This window comes from Salvelinus alpinus, chromosome 17 (genome assembly GCF_045679555.1).
Source record: "Salvelinus alpinus chromosome 17, SLU_Salpinus.1, whole genome shotgun sequence".
Lineage (NCBI taxonomy): Eukaryota > Metazoa > Chordata > Actinopteri > Salmoniformes > Salmonidae > Salvelinus > Salvelinus alpinus.
Genome location: NC_092102.1, coordinates 6,712,383 through 6,733,595, shown reverse-complemented (window position 1 = coordinate 6,733,595; position 21,213 = coordinate 6,712,383). Strand labels below are relative to the sequence as shown.

The 21,213-nt window shown below is 43.4% G+C and overlaps 1 protein-coding gene across 6 annotated transcripts in view; it reads left to right on the top strand.

Annotated features, from left to right (window-relative positions):
* The window catches only part of LOC139542041 (ubiquitin conjugation factor E4 B-like), a 69,371-nt gene that overhangs the window by 25,708 nt on the left and 22,450 nt on the right, over window positions 1–21,213 (top strand). For 3 of the 6 annotated variants that reach the window (XM_071347018.1, XM_071347017.1, XM_071347020.1), the window contains exons 5-16: window positions 487–634; window positions 912–1,137; window positions 1,597–2,049; window positions 3,231–3,335; window positions 6,441–6,582; window positions 8,511–8,611; window positions 14,641–14,752; window positions 15,032–15,115; window positions 15,637–15,693; window positions 20,018–20,134; window positions 20,567–20,665; window positions 20,870–20,983. In XM_071347018.1, the coding sequence (XP_071203119.1) occupies window positions 487–634; window positions 912–1,137; window positions 1,597–2,049; window positions 3,231–3,335; window positions 6,441–6,582; window positions 8,511–8,611; window positions 14,641–14,752; window positions 15,032–15,115; window positions 15,637–15,693; window positions 20,018–20,134; window positions 20,567–20,665; window positions 20,870–20,983 (1,758 nt within the window). The remainder of the gene's footprint in view (window positions 1–486; window positions 635–911; window positions 1,138–1,596; window positions 2,050–3,230; window positions 3,336–6,440; window positions 6,583–8,510; window positions 8,612–14,640; window positions 14,753–15,031; window positions 15,116–15,636; window positions 15,694–20,017; window positions 20,135–20,566; window positions 20,666–20,869; window positions 20,984–21,213) is intronic. The other 3 variants (XM_071347023.1, XM_071347022.1, XM_071347019.1) reach the window with 2 other exon arrangements.

Here is a 21,213-nt window from a genome sequence, read left to right as displayed (position 1 = left end):
AAACAGTTTTTGCTTTGTCATTATGGTTTATTGTGTGTAGATTGAGGATTTTTATTTATTTAATCCATTGTAGAATAAAGCTATAACGTAACGAAGTGGAAATGGTGAAGATCGATGAAAAAGTTAACGGCATGTTTAAATGAAGTATTTCTCTGTCCAAGGTCCTGAACGTGAACATTGATGGGCCCTGCCCTACTGTGTTCTCCAGACGACAGCTCTGTCCATTGTGCTAACCCCAATAGTATGATTTAAGATGAATGGACTGTCACTTGGTTGATGTTAATCCAAATTTGTTCACATGTCGGCCTCTTGGCATTCGTTTCACACATTGAACCCTGATCCCCCTGCATTTACCCAAGGGTATGTAAATGTCGATTTTTACCGCCTATCGGTAAACTCAACATGACCGCAGGTCCACCTGTCACTTGAACAGCATTGTCCGCTCTAGCTAGTCCTTGTAACTCTCCATGGGTGTGCCTGTCCCAGGAATCCGCTGAAACCTCAGATGTCTCTGAAGAGCAGGCTCTGCAGCTCATCTGTAAGATCCTGCGTGTCTCCTGGAAGGAGCAGGACAGAGATGTCATCTTTCTCCCCTCGCTTGCCGCAGAGTTCCACCAGAGCAGCCCCAAAGAAGGTAGTGCAAAGATGCAGGGGAGTTGATATGATTTTCTCCTTCAGTTGTATAGCTTTTTGCAGAAAAGTCCTAGATTAGTGCTTTATGATATTGGCATCTGAATGCAACAGCTATAAAAAATGTATCTCTAACCCATCCTTTCTGTTGAAATTTGAAGAAAATATGTATTAAATTGAAATGCAAATAGTTTTTTCTCTCATGTATACTATTGTACGTTGCACTGCAATGACAAGTCACAAATTAAATGTGTGTGTGCTATTTCTCTTCCTCCTCCCAGTCTACTCTGACTTCAAAGACCTGATTGGCCAGATCCTGATGGAGGTTCTCATGATGTCCACCATGTCGCACATCCACAACCCCTTCGGCAGCCTGACTGCCACGTCCCAGCCAATTGCTGCTGCCAAATCTCCCGACCACCACCTGACGCTGGTTCAGCCCTCTAGCCAGGGCGGCAGTCCCATGGCCACCTCTGCAGGCTCATTTGGGGCCAGCTCTCTGTCCAGGCAAGTACGCCCAATGACCCCACAACTAGCCCCCAGTCCTGGGTAAATACAGTAGGACTGTGTCCCAAATGGCATTCTATTCCCTATAGAGCTCCCCTACTTTTGACTAGCTCCCATAGGGCTCTGGTCAAAAGTAGTACACTGTATAGGGAATAGGGTGCCATTTGGAGCTCAGCCTAAACTTACCATTTGCACATATGGTTGTTCAAATTCAACCAGTGCCATTTAACTCAATCTCTGATTAGAAATTGTACAAGACACCCTGATGGAATCCATTCAAAATAGTGTCTAATGGAATTCCGATATTGAAATTGACAGAGATTGAATTGTTCCCTTTCTTGTAATTGAGGCCTACTCAGTAGGACGTGCTGTCTTTTTTGAACTGGCACAGTCATGGTATCGTTCTGTGTTCTTCGTTAAGTTTTATATAACCCCTTTGTTTTGCCATGTTGTCCACAGCCTATACGGGTGTAGTCCACACCCACTGGCTTTGAACCCAGCCAGGATGACCTCTCCATCTCTACCTGCCTCCACCCCCTCCTCCCCACATCCAATGGTAGCCCCAAGTCCCCCTACTATGGCCAACTCCTCTAGGCTCTCTCTCTCCGCCCCCCTGCCCGTCTCCCAGCGCTACCGGCCCTACTCTGTCACCTCTCCCTCAGGGTTCTCCACCCCCCCTTGCCCCACTCTGGCTAGCCTCGCTGGGTTTTCCTCCGTCCCTGGCACTGTCCCTGCATGTTTCCCAGTACCGCCCATCGCCCTGTCCCAGGCGCCAGCCCCAAGACTACCAACCACTCCCCAGTCGGTTCTCCTTCCCTCCCCCAGACCTCGCCCGCCCAGCTCCATGCCACTCCCTCTGGTGCCCACCTCGCCCAGAGCAGCTTCCCGACAAGCTGCCCGGATCCCTTCTAGGTACCTCCTCAACCACCTGTGTGACAGAGTGACATGCAACAAGCTACCTTACTAAAACATTAATCCTCCGCTGCCCATGATATATCCCCCCTAACACGATTGGATTGGGGTATGAACTGAAAAGCTTGCTCTGTAGATTTTAAAGGTGGTTGCATACGCTGTCAAATGAAATGAGAAGTAAAGCCCTTTCCACCAAGTTAGAATTTAAACGTACTCCCTTGTGCTGCATGCCACTTCCTGAAATGTGCCACTAGACACTTGGTGTGTGTCCCCCAATTGGCACCCTATTTACTGTATAGTTCCCTACTTTTGACCAGGGCCTATAGTGAATACGGTATGGTGCCATTTTGGACGCAGCCTTTGTTTGGTGGGTGATACTAGTCTCGTGGGGCATCCCTCCAAATCTCGTCTGGTACTAATATAACACTTGACCTGAGTACCTCTTGTAGGCCTATTGCGTAAATTAATATGGCCGTTTTCCCAGACACAGATTAAGCCTAGTCCTGGACTAAAAATGCATTTCTATGGAGTTTCACCATTTGAGTTGCTTTTTTGTCCAGGACTAGGTTTAATCTGTGTCTGGGGAAGAAGTCAGAGTAAAGGTTTACATATAATTCCCACCCACAAACCTTCAATTCTCTGATTAGAACAATTTACAATCGCTGCCATAAATTTTTTTTGTGTATGTGTAAATAAAATGCTCAGTGTTGGGACAATGGCCCAGTTCTGACGAATCAAAACTTGGAGCTGGAACAGTGTCATTGAGAAACCAGGAGAAAGACCCTTTATTTTGCTTGCAAATGCATTGCTTGTCCTGCATGTTTTTTGTGTGAAGCATAGCTTTGGTACTCTTTGTCTATGGGAGCTGTAGGAGCCCATGTGTCCTTGTATCTTCATATAACATGTACTGATGGACATGGAATAAGGTCAGCACTAGGGGAGTGGTCTGGTGTTTTATTCCACAGTGAATCACAATCAGGGTTCAGCTGAAGCCCGAGAGAAGGCGTGCTAGTCATATCACTTCCTTCCTACGTCCTTTCCTCAGTGCTACCCTCTTCCTTCCCTACCCCACCCTCTCTTATATATGACCTGTGTGTCTAAACTGTCCATCAAATCCCCATCTTAGTCTTCGTGTTTTTCCACCCTGACCACCTATCTTATCCCTCCTTCCTCCACGCCAGCCCCCTCTCCTTTCTGTTCTTCACCCTCTCTGACATGTCTCAGGACAGCAGCGACGAAGAGGATGAACAGGAGGAGGATTTTTCGCAGTTTCAGTTTGGGTCCAGGTAGACACCGCTGCATGGCCTGTGTGTTCAGTAGACTCACCGGCAGGTTGGCCTGTACCCTACCTGCCCTAAGCTCTCTCCTAAGCTCTCTCCTGGCCCTACACTAAGTTTGAATTTGTCCTGGTAGGTGACCTAAACTGGGACATGCTTAAACAACCTGACCGAGTCCTAAAGCAATGGGAATCCCTAAATCTATCTCAGATTATTACCAATCCCACAAAGGTATGACTCCAAACACCCAGATAAGGCTACTCTCCTCGACGTTATCCTCACAAATAATCCTGATAGGTATCAGTCTGGTGTTTTCTGTAATGACCTTAGTGATCACTGTTTTACAGCCTGTGTTCGTAATGGCTGCTCAGTGAAACGACCTGTCCTGATTTGTCATAGACGCTTGCTAAACAACTTTAATGAGCAAGCCTTCCTTCATGACCTGGCCTCTGTAAAATGGTATAGAATCAGCTTGATCCCCTTGGCGAAGATGCTTGGACCTTTTTTTCAGTGGTATTGTTAACACGCCCCCATAAAGAAAATGAGAATTAAAAACAGGTTCAGCCCCTGGTTTGGCTGCGATCTTGCAGAGTTACTCCACCTCAGGAATTGCATTTGGCGAAAGGCTCGGCACACACGTACACACGTATGTGGCCCATATCATCACCAAGCCTATCACCAACTTTTTAACCTGTCTCTCCTTTCTGGAGAGGTTTTATATTTAATTTTGTATTTTTAATCCCAGCCCCCGTCCCCACAGGAGGCCTTTTGCCTTTTTGGTAGACCATCATTGTAAATAAGAATTTGTTCTTAACTGACTTGCCTAGTTAAGTAAACAAATATATATATTTAAACGGCATGCTTCAGCAGTGTGACAAGCCTAGCCAATAACCGCTGAGGTTGCGTCCCAACTTAGTGCACTAATTTTGACCAGAACCCCAGGTCCCTGGTCAAATGTAGTGCACTATATAGGGAATGGGATGCCCTTTGGGACGTAACCAGAGTTAAACCACTGCAGGCTAGCTGCAGCAGGGACAGGTTGAGAAATGTAGAGGCTGTAAACACTTGCAGATTTTACAGGCCTCGGCTGTATTTGAAGCTCAGCTTTGGAACTAGTTTATTTCAGTACAGATTGAGGCAGGGTGCTCAACTTTGGAACTAGTTTATTTCAGTACAGTTTGAGGCAGGGTGCTCAGCTTTGGAACTAGTTTATTTCAGTACAGATTGAGGCAGGGTGCTCAACTTTGGAACTAGTTTATTTCAGTACAGTTTGAGGCAGGGTGCTCAGCTTTGGAACTAGTTTATTTCAGTACAGTTTGAGGCAGGGTGCTCAGCTTTGGAACTAGTTTATTTCAGTACAGTTTGAGGCAGGGTGCTCAGCTTTGGAACTAGTTTATTTCAGTACAGATTGAGGCAGGGTGCTCAACTTTGGAACTAGTTTATTTCAGTACAGATTGAGGCAGGGTGCTCAACTTTGGAACTAGTTTATTTCAGTACAGATTGAGGCAGGGTACTCAGCTTTGGAACTAGTTTATTTCAGTACAGTTTGAGGCAGGGTGCTCAGCTTTGGAACTAGTTTATTTCAGTACAGATTGAGGCAGGGTGCTCAGCTTTGGAACTAGTTTATTTCAGTACAGATTGAGGCAGGGTGCTCAACTTTGGAACTAGTTTATTTCAGTACAGATTGAGGCAGGGTGCTCAGCTTTGGAACTAGTTTATTTCAGTACAGATTGAGGCAGGGTGCTCAGCTTTGGAACTAGTTTATTTCAGTACAGATTGAGGCAGGGTGCTCAGCTTTGGAACTAGTTTATTTCAGTACAGATTGAGGCAGGGTGCTCAACTTTGGAACTAGTTTATTTCAGTACAGATTGAGGCAGGGTACTCAGCTTTGTTGTCTGAATTGCAGTTAAGTGAACAAAAACAAAATTATGACTAGGCTAGCACTGCAGTTAGTAAGTAGCCTGATATCAGGTACTCAAGCACTAGGATCCTGAAGGTCTTGGAAATAATCAGCATGAGTTTGGCCCAGGATTGTAATTTCCCTGTGAATTAGGCCTGTCAAATTTGTGGAAAGGATCCAAGTTTAGACCTGTTTGTCAAGACCAGGCAAATAAGCCTTGGAAGTACATGTCAAAGACGCTGTTTAATCTTTCTGCAAACATAATTCAGATCAAAGACGACAACAGGTTTGATCTTGTCTTCAGATGGTGTCTGTTGCTGCAAATGCTGCTTGCTGCACCCCGGATAAACAATCTGCTGGATTGAAAGTGCAAGTTCTCAACCAATATCACAAGACAATCAGTTCTCCGTTCTGTGCATTCAAGTCTCTGCTAGAAATCTGTCAAGCACCCTTTGGCAGAATAATTATCCACATTATTCCTGCAGTCACTGAAAATTTTGATTTCTGCGGTATTGGCAGAACACGTGTGCAATGCAGCCCTGGTGTCTCCTAGCGATAGTTTGTCACAAAAACCTGTGTAAATGTTGTTTTTAAAAAATTAACTTTTAATGTCTGCAACTGTAGATTACATGACTAACGGTATAGCCAGAGGTTTGTGGTGGTGTGAAGATGCTCACAGGTTACCCACCGGTCTGTCTTCTGAAACAGACCACTAGCAATGCATTAGCTTAGACACCTGTGAACCCTTGTGGTCAATGGATATCTCTGTAGAATCCATTACCTGTATTGTGTTCATTAGGCACCAAATGGAAGAAAATTAACTAAAAATGGACTGAAACAAACCAGGAGGGAGCAAGCGACTACATGGAGTTGAACAAAAAGAAACAAAAGGTTGCAAAAGGTTTTCCGTTGCGTGCCCTATTAAACACGACCAAACTTCAAACTGCTATTGAGGGAAATTATTGAAGGAATTTTGTCAAATCGAAGAGTTAAGTTAGTTAGATTTCAAACTCAAGAGTTGTGGATAAAAAATGCTGAAACACTACGTTGCAGTACTGTAGCTAACGTTTGACATTTCTTTCAGGAGAACCTGAAAGGTCGCTTATTTACCACATTTGTCTACGCGGCTTGTTTCTTATGGTGCCCTGGTTCTGCTCCTGTTCTGTTAAATGTAATGACTTTGTCTCTGTTTTACCCTCCGTCTCTCTGTGTAGTCTGGGTGTGTCTGCAGGGGGAATGGACTCGCAATCCTGCAGCGACTGCTTCTCCATCGAGGCGTGCATGGAGACTGAGATGCTCAACTACCTCATCGAGCGCTTCGACAGTGCAGGCATGGAGGAAAGTAAGGCGCCCAAGGTAAACTGGAAACACCCCGAACATATGTGGTATCTACTCATTTGGAAGTATGGTTTTGGAATTGCCGGGGACCTCACGATACGATATTATCACCGTACTTCGGTGCCGATTTTTATTTATTGCGATTCGATACTACGATTTCTATTTAGAAGATGTTCCAAACATTTTGCTCACTATTTGTCTGCGGCAGAGAGAAGTGAGCGCATGAGAAAGTTAGTTTTGATCAGTCATGGAAATAGAAGTACTGAAAACATGTTGGTTCACAAATTTAAAAATAAGATGTAGAACAAGCTATAGGATGAAAAATAGCGGCGTTTTGCCACAGGTACAGCCCACTAGTGCTAGCTAACGCTACTTAGCACAACATTTTTGTTGTTGCATTTTACCAACCATTACATGGGAGTTAAAGTAACATCGTCCAAAAAATAATATAGCGATGGGTTTCTATCATACTATTTGAAGCATTTGGAAACACCATTTTAAGATAGTGTCCCCAAACAATACTTACTTTTCTGCCATGCGTGGTGTGCTATGCCTAAAACCTTGTCCTGAGATTAGGCAAAGTTACATTTGCACATCGGAACGCTCTTTTCTGATTTAAAATGCGTGTTATTTAAAAGAGATGGACAATATACATGAACATAAACCCCTCGCAACACAAATCAGGTAATACCCAATTGAGTTCAAAGAGCCTGACCACAATTAGGGCTGTGGCGGTCATGACATTTTGTCAGCCGGTGATTGTTAAGCTAATAACTGCCGGTCTCACGGTAATTTACCTTTTTAATGAACATAAACACATTTAGCATCTCCTGGCTTCCACGCACAGCCTACAAGCCACTGATGCTGACCTTTGGAACATATACATTTTAAAAAGTCTAATAAATACATGTAATATAGCCTACACCATCGCAATAAATCCATTATTTATTTTAGACAGGTCTAAAGAAAAGAAACAAGTCCTCCTATATGCTTAATTTAGTTATTTATGCAACTTTAGTTGTGATACAAACGTTGGGGTATAGGTTTTGATTTTTAATACATTCTATAGACAATTGCATAGCCTATAGAAATGTTACGCAACATGAGCTCATGGGCTCTCATGAAGTGTTTTGATTTAGATTTTCGAAAACATTTGCATTGATGTCACAGTGATTAGAGAGACAATAGAGTGCTGAGTACCAGGCAGTTAGCAAGTTTGGTAGGCTACTAATGACCACCAGCAGCATCAGAGCACAGTTTTGGAGAAGCCTAGTGTTGTAATCGGCTAAACTTTGAACATTGAGATATTAAATAAATGATCGAGCCTTGAATAGGAAGAGACTGGTTTGTGTGTCAAGTGAATGGTTCTCTGTGGGAAGACGGATAGCTTTGGAATGCGTTGGGTGGAAGGGAGTAGAGCAACGAACGGTTGAGATAGGGGAGACAGATAGACATCTGTGGACTGGGGGAAGGAGGGGTTGAGGTCAATTCCCCTAGGGGAGTGATCAGGGTTTAGTATCTGGTTACCTTCTTTCTGTTGAACCATAAGATGTAAGGATTGGAGAGAGAAGGAGGAGTGTCCTAAAGTGGGATGTATATAACTGGGATGGAGAGAAATGTTAAAAGAATTCAACTTGGTTAAGCTTCTCTAGTGTCCGTGAGTTATTTACTCAGAAAAATAAGAACCTAACACTAGTTACATGACTAAACAGTGAGATGGAATTTGACTGCGGTCATGACTTGTGACCAGCGGTGTGGTGGTAATGCGGTCACCGTAACAGCCCTAACCACAATGCCGCTCACGATGAGAGGAAGCGCCACTCCTCTGTGACCAAATTATGATTCTGCAGAAGAATGTGGAGACAGTGTCACCTTGACATGAGCAGCCCTGATGGTGTCGAAACAAACTGAACTTGTACTTCTCTCTCCTCCTCTTGTCTTCTCAGATTTGCAGCCACCCCGGTGTCAGCCAGCTCCTCAGCAACATACGCTCACAGTGCATTTCCCATGCCGCTCTTGTCCTTCAGGGCGCCCTCACGCAGCCCAGGTCAGTCTGACACCTTCCTTGTCACATGTGACCTCTTCCAATACTGTGGTCATAATACAGTCATTTCTATTATTCTGTTCATCAGTGTTTCCCCTGCCATTGAATAGGAGTGTCTAGCTGTCTAGGTCTGTTGCATGTTCGTTTCAGATGACCCATTTATTTCAAATAGATATTTTTTTACAGCCCAATTATCTACTCGTAGACACATGGAAGAAAACAGCAATTAAACTATGGAAAATACATGTTTTGTTCTTTTTGTCTGCTATTTCATCACCCCTAGCAGGAGCTACTGTTCGAGCACCATAGCAACTCATTTATCATTGGGTTCACATATACACATTATTTTGCCATGCCTTTTACACCTTTGCTCCCACACTCTAGAGTTTCCTCTCACCATTCTCTGAGCAAGTTAGTTAGCATGCATGCTACCACTTGTTAAAGGGCAGAATACAAGTATATGACGCAAGGATTTGGTCAATAATAAGTTTGTTCCTCCAAATAGTATTGGCCAGGAGACTCGTTCCAGGTATGTTGTGTGTCTGAGTAAAGCCTAAGTTATATCCTACGCAATACGCATTGCAAGAAAGAAAATTAGCTACGCAAAATGGCCAGCTTGCATAGTCGCAAGCGTGTGTAGCCTCAGTTTAGTAGATCGACGCAGTCAATCAGTACAATTTATTTATAAAGCCCTTTTTACATCAGCAGATGTCACAAAGTGCTTATACAGAAACCCAGCCTAAAACTCAGAAGAGCAAGCAATGCAGATGTAGAAGCATGGTGGCTAGGAAAAACTCCCTAGAAAGGCGCAAACCTAGGAAGAAACTTAGAGCAGTCAGGGTCTGAGGAGTCGCCAGTCTTCTTCTGGTTATGTCAGTGAAGATTGTTGTTCAAGATGTTGAAACGTTCATATATAACCAGCAGGGTGAAATAATAATCATAGTGGTTGTAGAGGGTGCAACAGGTCAGCACCTCAGGAGTCAGTTGGCTTTTCATAGCCGAGCATTCAGACAGAGTATTTGTATCTATTAGGGATCCAACACATAATTACAGATTAAACATAACATTAGTTTACCACTTCATATCTAAAATGTAGAATACCATCATACAACAATATTACACCGTGTGTTTAGAGTTTGTGTGCTAGCTCCTGTGTCATGACTCTATGTAGTATTGTGCGCCTCCTATAGTCTGTTCTGGACTTGTGGATTGTGAAGAGACCTCTGGTGACATATGCATGGGTGTCCGAGCTGTGTGCTAGTAGTTTAAACAAACACCTCGGTGCATTCAGCATGTCAACATTTCTTACAAAAACAAGTAGTAATGAAGTCAATCTCTCCTCCACTTTGAGCCATTTACATGCATCTTTTTATCATTCATTTCTCTCAGCCAATCATCATTCATTTGTGTAAGTGCTGTGCTTGTTGAATGCCCTTCCCTATAAGCATGCTGAAAGTCTGTCAATTTGTTTACTGTAAAATAGCATTGCATCTGGTCGAACAAAATGTTTTCCAAAAGTTTAATAAGGGTTGGTTAAAGGCTGATTGGTCGGCTTTTTGAGCCAGTAAAGTGCGCTTTACTATTCTTAGGTAGCGGAATTACTTTTGCTTCCCTCCAGGCCTGAGGGCGCACACTTTCTAGAAGACTTACATTGAAGTTAAGGCAAAATAGGAGGGGCAATATCATCCATTATTATCCTCAGTAATTTTCCATCCAAGTTGTCAGACACCGGTGGCTTGTCATAGTTGATAGACAATACTTTTTAAAAAAGTCTTTTAAACTCATTTGAAGGAATTCAAATGTACAATGCTTGTCTTTCATAATTTGGTCAGATATACCAGTCAAACGTTTGGACACACTTACTCATTCAAGGGGTTTATTTTTACTATTTTCTACATTGTAGAATATTCGTGAAGACATCAAATCTATGAAATAACACATATGGAATCATGTAGTAACCAAAAAAGTGTTAAACAAATCAAAATGTATTTTATATTTGAGATTCTTCAAAGTAGCCACCCTTTGACTTGATGACAGCTTTGCACACTTTGGGCATTCTCTCAACCAGCTTCATGAGTCACCTGGAATCCATTTCAGTTAACAGGTGTGCCTTGTTAAAAGTTAATTTGTGGAATTTCTTTACTTCTTAATGTGTTTGAGCCAATCAGTTGTTGTGGCAAGGTAGGGGTGGTATACAGAAGATAGCCCTATTTGGTAAAAGACCAAGTCCATATTATGGCAAGAACAGCTCAAATAAGCAAAGAGAAACGACAGTCCATCATTACTTTAAGACATGAAGGTCAGTCAATCCGGAAAATGTCAACAACTTTGATAGTTTCTTCAAGTGCAGTCGCAAAAACCATCAAGCGCTATGAAACTGGCTCTCATGAGGACCGCCACCGGAAAGGAAGACCGAGTTACCTCTGCTGCAGAGGATACGTTCATTCGAGTTAACTGCACCTCAGATTGCAGCCCAAATAAATGCTTCACAGAGTGGAAGTAACAGACACACATCAACTGTTCAGAGGAGACTGCATGAATCAGGCCTTCATGGTCGAGTTGCTGCAAAGAAACCATTACCAAAGGACACCAATAAGAAGAAGAGACTTGCTTGGGCCAAGAAACACGAGCAATGGAAATTAGACTGGTGGAAATCTGTCCTTTGAGCTTTTTGCTTACCACCGCCGTGTCTTTGTAAGACGCAGAGTAAGTGAACGGATGATCTCCGCATGTGTCGTTCCCACCTTGAAGCATGGAGGAGGTGTAATTGTGTGGGGGTGCTTTGCTGCTGACATCTCTCTGATTTATTTCAAATTCAGGCATACTTAACAAGCATGGCTACAACAGGATTCTGCAGCAATACGCCATCCCATCTGGTTTGCGCTTAGTCCCACTATCATTTGTTTTTCAACAGGACAATGACCCAACACACCTCCAGGCTGTGTAAGGGCTATTTGACCAAGAAGGAGAGTGATGGAGTGCTGCATCAGATGACCTGGCCTGTACAATCCCCCGACCTCAACCCAATTGAGATGGTTTGGGGTAAGTTGGACCGCAGAGTGAAGGAAAAGCAGCAAACAAGTGCTCCGCATATGTGGGAACTCCAAGACTGTTGGAAAAGCATTCCAGGTGAAGCTGGTTGAGAGAATGCCAAGTGTGCGCAAAGCTGTCAAGGCGAAGGGTGGCTACTTTGAAGAATCAAAAATATATTTTGATTTGACACTTTTTTGGGGTTACTACATGATTACTTATTTGTTATTTCATAGTTGTGATGTCTTCACTATTATTTTACAGTGTAGAAAATAATACAAATAACCAAAAACCCTTGAATGAGTAGCTGTGTCCAAACTTTTGACTGGTGCTGTACTTAGATGTGTAGTGTCTGCATTTGTTGCTGGCATGTTATGCCCAATTTTGCTAATCATGCCAATTTAAAAAATCATTAAAATAGTTGGCAATATCAGTGGGTTTTGTAACGAATGAGCCATCTGATTCAATGAATGTTGGAGCTGAGTTTGCCTTTTTGCCCAAAATTTCATTGAAGGTGCTCCAATGCTTTTTTTACTATCATCCTTTATATAATTTATCTTTGTTTCATAGTATAGTGAGAGGCAGAAGCAGGTCAGGGTTCCATAGCTGCAGTCAGAACAGCAGAAACTGGGTCAGCAGCCCAACCAGGTGGATTGGGGACTAAGACAGTCAGGAGTGGCCAGGTAGTTCTGAGGTATGGTCCTCCGGGAAGGAAGAGCGAAAGTCTGGAGAAATCGAGGTAGCATCCTTAAGATCACACAGGAGAAATACATCAGAGATGACTGATTGACCGTAGCCCCTCGGCACATACACTACATGACCAAAAGTATGCGGTCACCTGCTTGTTGAACATCTCATTCCAAAATCATGTGCATTGATATAGATTTGGTCCTCCCTTTGCTGCTATAACAGCCTCCATTCTACTGGGAAGGCTTTCCACCACATGTTGGAACATTGCTATGGGGACTTGCTTCCATTCAGCCACGAGCATTAGTTAGGTCGGGCACTGATGTTGGGCGATTAGGCCTGGCTCGCAGTTGACATTTCAATTCATCCCAAAGGTGTTTGATGGGGTTGAGGTCAGGGCTCTGTGCAGGCCAGTCAAGTTCTTCCACACCGATCATGACAAACCATTTCTGTATGGACCTTGCTTTGTGCACAGGGGCATTGTCATGCTGAAACAGGAAAGAGTCTTCCCCATACAGTTGCCGCAAAATTGTAAGCACAGAATTGTCTAGAATGTCATTGTATGCTGTAGCGTTAAAATTTCCCTTCACTGGAACTAAGGGGCCTAGCCTGAACCATGAAATACAGCCCCAGACCATTATTCCTCCTTCACCAAACTTTACAGTTGGCACTATGTATTGGGGCAGGTAGCGTTCTCCTGGCATCCGCCAAACCCAGATTCGCCTGTCGCACTACCAGATGGTGAAGCGTTATTCATCACTCCAGAGAACGTGTTTTTACTGCTCCAGAGTCCAATGGCAGCGAGTTTTACGCCACTCCAGCCGACGCTTGGCATTGCGCATGGTGATCTTAGCTTTCTGTCGGCTGCTCTGCGAAAGAAACCCATTTCATGAACGTCCCAGCGAACATTTATTGTGCTGATGTTACTTCCAGAAGCAGTTTGGAACACCGTAGTGAGTGTTGCAAACGAGGACAGACTATTTTTAAGCTCTGTGTTGTTGCTCAATTTCATTCAAGTCAGCAACGGGTGTGGCTGAAATAGCCGAATCCACTAATTTGAAGGGGTGTCCACATACTTTTGTATATATTGTGTAGACTATTGCAGCATACATACTGAGACGGGGGTCGGGGGACACCGTGGTCCCGTCTGACAATTCCCCTGGACAGGACAAACCAGGCAGAATATAACCCCACTCACTTTGCCGAAGCACAGCCTCCCACCACCAGAGAGATATCAACAGACAAACTTACTACCCTGAGATGAGGCATCGTACAGCCCTCGATGATCTCCCCCACCACACGAGCCCGAGGGGGCGCGTGACCGAACAGGAAGATGTCAGTGACTACCCACTCAAGTCGAGTATAGTGAAAAAAGCTGGGCAAGACGTGATGCACTCCTTCTAGGGACGGCATGAGAGAGCACTAGCAAACCAGAGAATCCCAGTGGAGAGAGGAGGAGCCGGCCAGGCAAAGACTGCAAGGGTGGTTCGTCACTCCAATGCCTTGCCGTTCACATTAGCACCTTTTGGCCAGACTGCTCAGTCATTGGACCTACTGAAGAGATGAGTCTTCAGTAAAGACTTATCGATTGAGACCGAGTCTGCGTCTCTCACATGGATAAGTAGAATGGCGATCTCTCGGAGAAAGCCCTGCCTCCAGCTGTTTGCTTAGAAATTCTAGGGACAATAAGGCCTGCGTTTTGTGACTGCAGCATACACATACATGTAGGTATGTACGGCAGGACAAAATCGGAGAGATGGGTAAGAGCTTGTCAATGTAATGAGATTATCAGTAAAACCTTAATCAGCCCTAGCCTTAACATCAAGCCAGTGTAGAGTGGCTAGCCCTGGAGTAAAATGATATATTTAGATTATCATTTTGGGGTTCTAGTCAAGATTCTAGCAGATGTATTTAGCACTAGCGGAAGTTTATTTAGTGCTAGCTGGAGAGTAGAGCATTGCAGTGTTTAATCTTGAAGTGACAAAAGCATGGATTAGTTTCTGACAAAGTTTCAGATTTGTTTTGCAGTGTTATGAAGATGGAAAAAGCTGCTCTTGAAATATTTTTAATATGTTCGTTATAGTAACTCAACGCTTTTAGTAACTCGGCGCAAACATACGTACAGTATAAAATAGGCTTTTGTAAGAATGCCTCTTCTGCCAATTGTTAAATGGTAGAAAACAAGAATACAATGCACATTTTCTTATTCAAAATACGCTCCTAATTTGGTCTCAAACTAGTATTTGGCCAGGTGACATGGTTCAGGTTGTGTGTCTGAGTAAAAGCGTTCCTCCTCCCCTTGCCCCTCCACTCAGGAGCCCCCTGCAGCAGTCCCTGCTGGTGCCCTACATGCTGTGCCGAAACCTGCCGTATGGCTTTATCCAGGAGCTGGCCTGCATGACCCACCAGGAGGAGGTCTTTAGACAGGTGGGCTCAACCGACAGACTGAATGACACACAGACTATGCTTTTATTAGTGTGACGTTGTCCAAGCTAGTAATAGGTAAGACCAATCATTTAAAGGTCAATTAGAAAACATTTGGTAATTGAGAATTCGATCAAACACTTGAGAAAAATCCATGTGAAATGCAGACGATTTTCCCCCCTATTATACCAAGTTATCCTGTACATTTCACCATGTTGATTTTCAGCTATCTTTACTGTGGTGCAATCCTCATTTGCTCACCTGCTCTTATGTGTCTTTCAGATCTTCGTTCCAATCCTTCAAGGGCTGGCTCTGGCTGTGAAAGAATGTTCCTTCGACAGTGACAACTTTAAGTTCCCCCTCATGGTAAGGTGGCAGCGGAGAAGTAGTGCAGCCTGTGAGAGAGCCTGTCTATTTAACTGATGGGGGGGGGGGGAGTTTGAGATGTGCCAAATGGATTATGTTCCCGGTATGGCTGAACCTCTGCTAGCGTGACGAGCCAGTAAACCCTGAGCGAACCTTATAGGCTCCCACCATAGAAATATATATTCAAGAATGGGAATTTTCCCATTGAAGTCAATGGTTCTGTTATTGGTGGACCGGTTGCAATATTGAGTGTGCACGTGGGTTCCATTCAAATTGCCGTGGTCTGAGTGGCTAGTAATTACATTTCTATGGCTCCCAGTACTCAAACTCAAGGCTGGGTAACAACACACGTGCCATAAGATGACATCGGGTATTTATTTATTTTTTTACACCAGGTGACGGAAACTTAATTGAAGGTCACATTTGAATATGGTCATTTAACAGTCAATGGTCAATGTTATGAGGCTATTTTGGATGGGTGTTTATTTACGTTCACTTACGACGTGTTTTGTTTTCTACAGGCTTTAGCTGAGCTCTGTGAGATCAAGTTTGGGAAGACTCACCCCATGTGCAATTTGGTGAGTATGTTCGTAGAGACTGAGACATCGTTCTTATCTCTTCATCTATTACATAATTTGTAGGCGTTTAAAGGTACTTTTTTTCGTACTAAACCATTCAGTACAGGGACCTCGGTTCGGTCCACACTGAACATGAATTAATACATAAAAACATTAAACACTAGGCCTAGAGGCTATGCCTTCGCTGCATTGTATGCTACTTGAGTAAATCTGATCTAAAATAAATTTCAGGCTTTTCCGTTAAAACAACTAGAGCCTATGCGCACGTTGTAATCAACATTTAAATCTTAATTGTGGCACTTCAAGCTGGCCTTTCGTGAGGTGCAGCCGGGAACTTGTTCTGTACGATGGCGAGTGGTGAGGTAGATAAACCAGGAGAATCTTCCGTTTGGGAACATTTTGGCTTCCCAGTAGATTACTACGGCGATGGACAGAGAGACCTCAAACATGTTGTCACATTTACGCCGACATCACCCCAGTATTCCTACCAAGACAGAAATGCAAAACAACCACACAACCACATATTCCCCATACATTTAAGCAGCCCTTTGCAGCTGATTCTGACCGGGTCAAAGAAATTACAAGAGCGATAGGTATGTTTATAGCCGTGGATATGCGCCCATTCTCAGTGGTTGAGAAGAATAGGGGGTTTCAGCACCTCGTGAAAGTGCGCGAGCCACGATACAAACTTCGCCCTCTCGCACCCATTTCAGCAAACTGGTACTACCCGCTCTATATAATCAAGCAAAATCGATGAATTGGCCAATGCACCGTGTGTTGAGCTTACTACAGATGGATGGCCCTCCAGGGCTACAGTGCTACTTAAGTGACATCTCATTACCCCAGAGTGGGAAAGTAGAAGTACGGTGCAAAAGAATCACCCCCTTTATGATTTTTCTTTGTTAGAAAACGTTCTAGCACAGGCCAATACAATGTCATAGCCATGTTTACATTGATTTCACATGCATATTGCACTTTATTTTAGTGTTGAGTAATTGTTTGTTTTTTCATGTAAAAATATACAAAGTGTTGGGATTTTTGATTGTGCTCTCATCAGGCATTATGACTCGTAACCATATAGAATTAGGATTATCAACACTTTGTATTTTCTTAAATAAACATAAGTTAACTACAGTAACTGTTGACATTTAATTTTCCCGCTGTACCGAAACCGAACCATGACCCCAAAACCACAATACGTACCCGAACTATAGGTTCACCGTTACACCCCTTAGAATTAGCTAACAATCTCCTCCATAGTTCCTCTCTTCTTCCCCATGGGAAGACAAAGGATGCGTCCCAAATGGAACCCTATTCCCTTTGTAGTGCACTACTTTTCACTAGGTCCCGTGGTGCTGTGGTCAAAAGTATTGCACCATAAAGGAAATTGGGTGCCCTTTGGGACATAGACAAAATCCCCTTATGCGTAAATAAGGAATATATGCCTTCAGAAAGTGTTCAGACACCTTGACTTTTTCCACATTTTTAGGTTACAGCCTTATTCTAACATGTATATCTTTTTTTTAAACATAATCTACACACAATACCCCATAATGACAAAGCAGAAATAGGTTTTTCATAATTTTTTTGCTAATTTATTGGGTATTTATACCCTTTACTAGTACTTTGTTGAAGCACCTTTGGCAGCGATTACAGCCTCGAGTCTTCTTGGGTATGATGCTACAAGCTTGGCACACCTGTATGTGTGGAGTTTCTCCCATTCTTCTCTGCAGATCTTCTCATGTTCTGTCAGGTTGGATGGGTAGTGTTCCTGCACAGCTATTTTCAGGTCTCTCCAGAGATGTTCGATTGGGTTAAACTCCGGGCTCTGGCTGGGCCACTCAAGGATATTCAGAGACTTGTCCCGAAGCCACGAAGCGTTGTCTTGGCTGTGTGCTTAGGTTCGTTGTCCTGTTGGAAGGTGAACCTTTGCCCCAGTCGGAGGTCCTGAGCGCTCTGAAGCAGGTTTTAATCAAGGATCTCTTTGTACTTTGCTCCGTTCATCTTTTCCTCCATCCTGACTAGTCTCCCAGTCACTGTTGCTGAAAAACATCCCCACAGTATGATGCTGCCACCACCATGCGTCACCGTAGGGATGGAGCCAGGTTTCCTCCAGATGTGACGCTTGTCATTCAGGCCAAAGAGTTCAATCTTGGTTTCATCAGACCAGAGAATCTTGTTTCTCACAATCCTGTCTCGGAGCTCTACGGACAATTCCTTCGACTTCATGGCTTGGTTTTTGCTCTGACATGCACTGTCAACTGTGGGACCTTATATAGACAGATGTGTGCCTTTCCAAATAATGTCCGATCAATTGAATTTACCACAGGTGGACTCCAGTCAAGTTGTAGAAACATCTCAAGAACGATCAATGGAAACAGGATGCACCTGAGCTCAATTTCGAGTCTCACAGAAAATGGTCTGAAAACTTATGTAAATATGTTGTTTTTGTAGATTGCTGAGGGATTATAATTTTTAAGGCTTTAACCTAAAAAAAATGTGAAAAGTCAAGGTGTCGGAATACTTTCCGACGGCACTAAGCTTATACTGTTTTTAGCGACACTAGAATCGTGCCCATCAGAGTTTGAAATCAGTGCGAACCATGATGTAAGGCAATTCCATTCGTAATAGTGCCTTGGTGAGAAAAAAGCATAGGTGGTGTCCTCATGAGCTTGAGCTGGGTTGCGTTACAAAGATCTACAATAGGCAGAAGACACAAACATTGTTTCACATTGTGAAGGGGTGTTGTACAGGTCACATGCAATTTGAATTGTCAGGGTAGTGGTATTGGTGACTGCCGTTACCAATCAAGTATGCCTTAGTAATGTAATAGTCACCATGTTAGCTCAGCAAAAAAAGAAACGTCCTCACTGTCAACTGCGTTTATTTTCAGCAAACTTAACAAGATTCAACAACTGAGACATAAAATGAACAAGTTCCACAGACATGTGACTAATATAAATGGAATAATGTGTCCCTGAACAAAGGTGGGGTCAAAATCAAAAGTAACAGTCAGTATCTGGTGTGGCCACCAGCTGCATTAAGTACTGCAGTGCATCACCTCTTCATGGACTGTACCAGATTTACCAGTTCTTGCTGTGAGATGTTAGAGGGATGTGAGAGGGATTGCGCTTTCCTGGTGTAAATCGGGCAGTTGCTGCCATCCTGTACCTGTCCCGCAGGTGTGATGTTCGGCTGTACCGATCCTGTGCAGATGTTGTTACACGTGGTCTGCCACTGCAAGGACGATCAGCTGTCCGTCCTGTCTCCCTGTAGCGCTGTCTTAGTACGGACATTGCAATGTATTGCCCTGGCCACATCTGCAGTCCTCATGCCTCCTCACATCTGCAGTCCTCATGCATGCCTAAGGCACGTTCACGCAGATGAGCAGGGACCCTGGGCATCTTTCTTTTGGTGTTTTTCAGAGTCAGTAGAAAGGCCTCTTTAGTGTCCCTCGTTTTCATAACTGTGACCTTAATTGCCTACCGTCTGTAAGCTGTTAGTGTCTTAACGACCATTCCACAGGTGCATGTGTCGTGGAAAATCAGTTCAAATATAACGCTTACAAGAACTTGTAAAATCAAACATGCTTTTTAATACAATTGTATAGCCAGCTGGAATGTCCCGCGGAACACACCCTTTCTCAGAACTCCAGCTACTCTATTTATACACACATAGTACTATGTCCATCCCTTATGCAAATGACCCTTCATTTCCCAAGTCCTTCACCACCATTATCTTTTAGTTCAAGCTTCCTACTGGTTCATGCCCTATAACGCCCATATCTGTTTTCAGTTAGATTATAATGGTGGCTGGACCCTCTATCTTTTTAGTTTGTCAGCATAAAGTCTCACTTCCCTTCATTAATGTGTCAATGTACTCCCTGTTCAGCTTGCCTTTATTGGAATCAGCAGATTCTGTCCTATAGGTTTTTAGAAGCAACTGACCATGGGTCCCTCTACTATTTAGCGTGTCAGCATAATGTGTCACCTCCCTCCATCAATGTGTCAATGTACACCTTGTTCAGTTCTCCCCTATCCCCAGTGTCCAATTGTCTATTTTTAATGTTCAGCTAGCTTATACATCTATGTGCTGTCCTATACGTATATATGTTATATATGTATCTCATGTACTCCTACACATGTTCATTAATTATTTATTGTTCATTGATCAAGCATGAGAAACAGTGTTTAAACCCTTTACAATGAAGATCTGTGAAGTTATTTTGATTTTTACGAATTGTCTTTGAAAGACAGGGTCCTGAAAAAGTGAGTTTATTTTTTTTGCTGAGTTTATGTGCCTGTCTCGTGTGTGTCCTGTCCAGATGACATCTCTGTCCCTGTGGTGTCCCAAGTCTCTGGGCCCGGGGATGGGCCGAGAGGTTCAGAGACTGTCCTTCCTGGGAGCATTCTTCAGCCTGTCGGTCTTTGCAGAAGATGACGTGAGTAATAGGGGTAGAGTGAAGTTGCCCCTAGATGCTGATCCTGGGTCAGTATTGAGTTTCTACTCTAATGGTTAAGGTTGGAATTGTGGGAGAGGAAGCTGATCCTAAATCTGTACATTGAGGAAACTTCACCCTGGAGCTAGATGAATGTGTGCTTGTGTGACTCAATGTAATTTGGCCAAAAGACGAAAAGGAATGTAGCCCAGCAGCAGTGCTTGTCCCTTGGAATTTTGTGAATTCACCAATTTTGCTGATTAACATCTTTTTGGTGGTTCCTGTTGTGTTGCCTAAGTTTACTTCACAAAATGCTTTTTTTTATTTTTATTAATTGCTCACAGATATACAAATGACCATGACAAGTTTATATTATGTTGCCATTGTATTTTACCAGCAAAAAAATTACTTTGTTTGGGGTCTTTTCCTACTCAGACCAAAGTGAGTGACAAGTACTTCTCGGGCCCAGCCATCACCATGGAGAACATTCGCGTGGGTAGCCAAACCCTGCAGCACTACCTGGAGTCAGCCCGGGTAAGTCCCACCCACCTGGCAGGGCTGTACAGTGCGACCATTGTACTTGCATATGCGGCTAAATATTTTACTGTGCGACCTGGAATTTTTATTTAGGAGCACCAGTGTGCCGAGAACAATTCAGGATTCTAGCTTTGTTAACTCAAATATTTTTCATTGTGCTCCTAAGTTTGGTTGTGACCCTACATTTTTTTTCTTTGTCAGGGTGACTTGTTTAAGATTCTCCACAACATCCTACTAAATGGAGAGACAAGAGAGGTAGTGCTCAACTATATGGCAGCTCTGGTCAACCGCAATGTGAAGAAAGCCCAGATGCAGGTAAAAGGCTTATTGATCCTATTTTAATTTAATCTGTAAAGCATCTGTATTGAGGGTTTCTAATGTGACCATTTCAAGCTAGAATGTCTGAAGAGACCCACTGCTATTCTAGCACACACTGCAATCCCCCCCCCCCCCCCCCACCTTTGCTGTAATTCTTTCACTGTCATATCGGATACAAATACATATGAAAGGAGTGGGACTGCCCCACTCCTTAAATAACAGAACTA